The 1,025-nt window shown below is 54.0% G+C and overlaps 1 protein-coding gene across 1 annotated transcript in view; it reads left to right on the top strand.

The window, feature by feature from the left end:
• The window catches only part of LOC104546432 (protein-arginine deiminase type-1-like), a 5,986-nt gene extending 5,628 nt beyond the window's left edge, over positions 1-358 (top strand). The window contains 3 exon segments of the mRNA XM_010191823.1: positions 1-7; positions 9-35; positions 125-358. The exon segment at positions 1-7 is cut by the window's left edge and continues 95 nt beyond it. Coding sequence (XP_010190125.1) covers positions 1-7; positions 9-35; positions 125-358 — 268 coding nt within the window.
• Positions 359-1,025: the final 667 nt, after the last annotated feature.

Below are 1,025 nucleotides of genomic sequence, written 5' to 3' on the forward strand. Positions count from 1 at the left end.
TGACCAATGGCGCCAGCGCCTTCTTCCCTGACATGGTAACACCCAGCGTCCTCCCCCTGTCCCGACCCCTGAGAGGGTGAATTTGGGTGGGATGTGCACCCTGACCAGTGTCCCCATGCTGCAGGTGAACATGCTGGTGCTGGGCAAGCACCTGGGCATCCCCAAGCCCTTTGGACCACGGGTGGGTGGGCAGTGCTGCCTGGAGGAGCGGGTGCGGGCGCTGCTGGAGCCCCTGGGCCTCACCTGCACCTTCATTGACGACTTCTTCTCCTACCACGTCCTCTCCGGGGAGGTTCACTGCGGCACCAACGTCCGCCGCAAGCCCTTCGCCTTCAAATGGTGGCACATGGTGCCCTGAAGTGGCCTCAGCACCAACCTTCGTGCTCCTCCTCCTCCTCCCCAAATCCCTGTCCCCGTCCCCACAAGTGCCTTCAGTGGTGGTGGCCCTGGGCCGGTGTCTGAAATAAAGGGCTGCAGCTTTCCCCTGGTCTCCCTCTTGGTGGGTGCAAGGCTTGAAACTTTGATTTAAACTCTTTAAATCTTAACTCTTTTAAACATTTAAATGTTGGGTGTTACTTTTAAACTGTTAAAAAAGGGACGATGGTTTTTTTCACACTCTGGGTGGCACTTGGTGGTGCTATGGCACATGGGCATCGCTCTCCCAGCCCAGCAATCAAAATGAAATTAAAAATGAAAATTAAAGGGGAAAATAATGGGCTGAGTGGGGTTAGACTGTGCTCTGTCTTGCTGCAGCAATGCATGTGCACAAATATATGTGCAAAAAACCACGTATGCGTGCCCAAACCCATGCATACGAAAGTCTGTGTGTGCATGCAGGCATGCACGCACAAAACCCCATGCATGCAGGAAAATACACAGGTGCATGCACAAAACCACACGTGCGTGCATTAAGATACTCCCTTGTGCCTGCACTGCCCTGTGTTTGCACCCTGCCCATGAAATACTAAAGGGAAATACGAAGGTGGGACATATTCTGGGGTGGAGGCTGCTGTCGGCTGCAGGAT

The sequence above is a fragment of the Mesitornis unicolor genome, unplaced genomic scaffold (assembly GCF_000695765.1).
Source record: "Mesitornis unicolor isolate BGI_N332 unplaced genomic scaffold, ASM69576v1 scaffold10409, whole genome shotgun sequence".
In the NCBI taxonomy this organism is placed as follows: Eukaryota; Metazoa; Chordata; class Aves; order Mesitornithiformes; family Mesitornithidae; genus Mesitornis; species Mesitornis unicolor.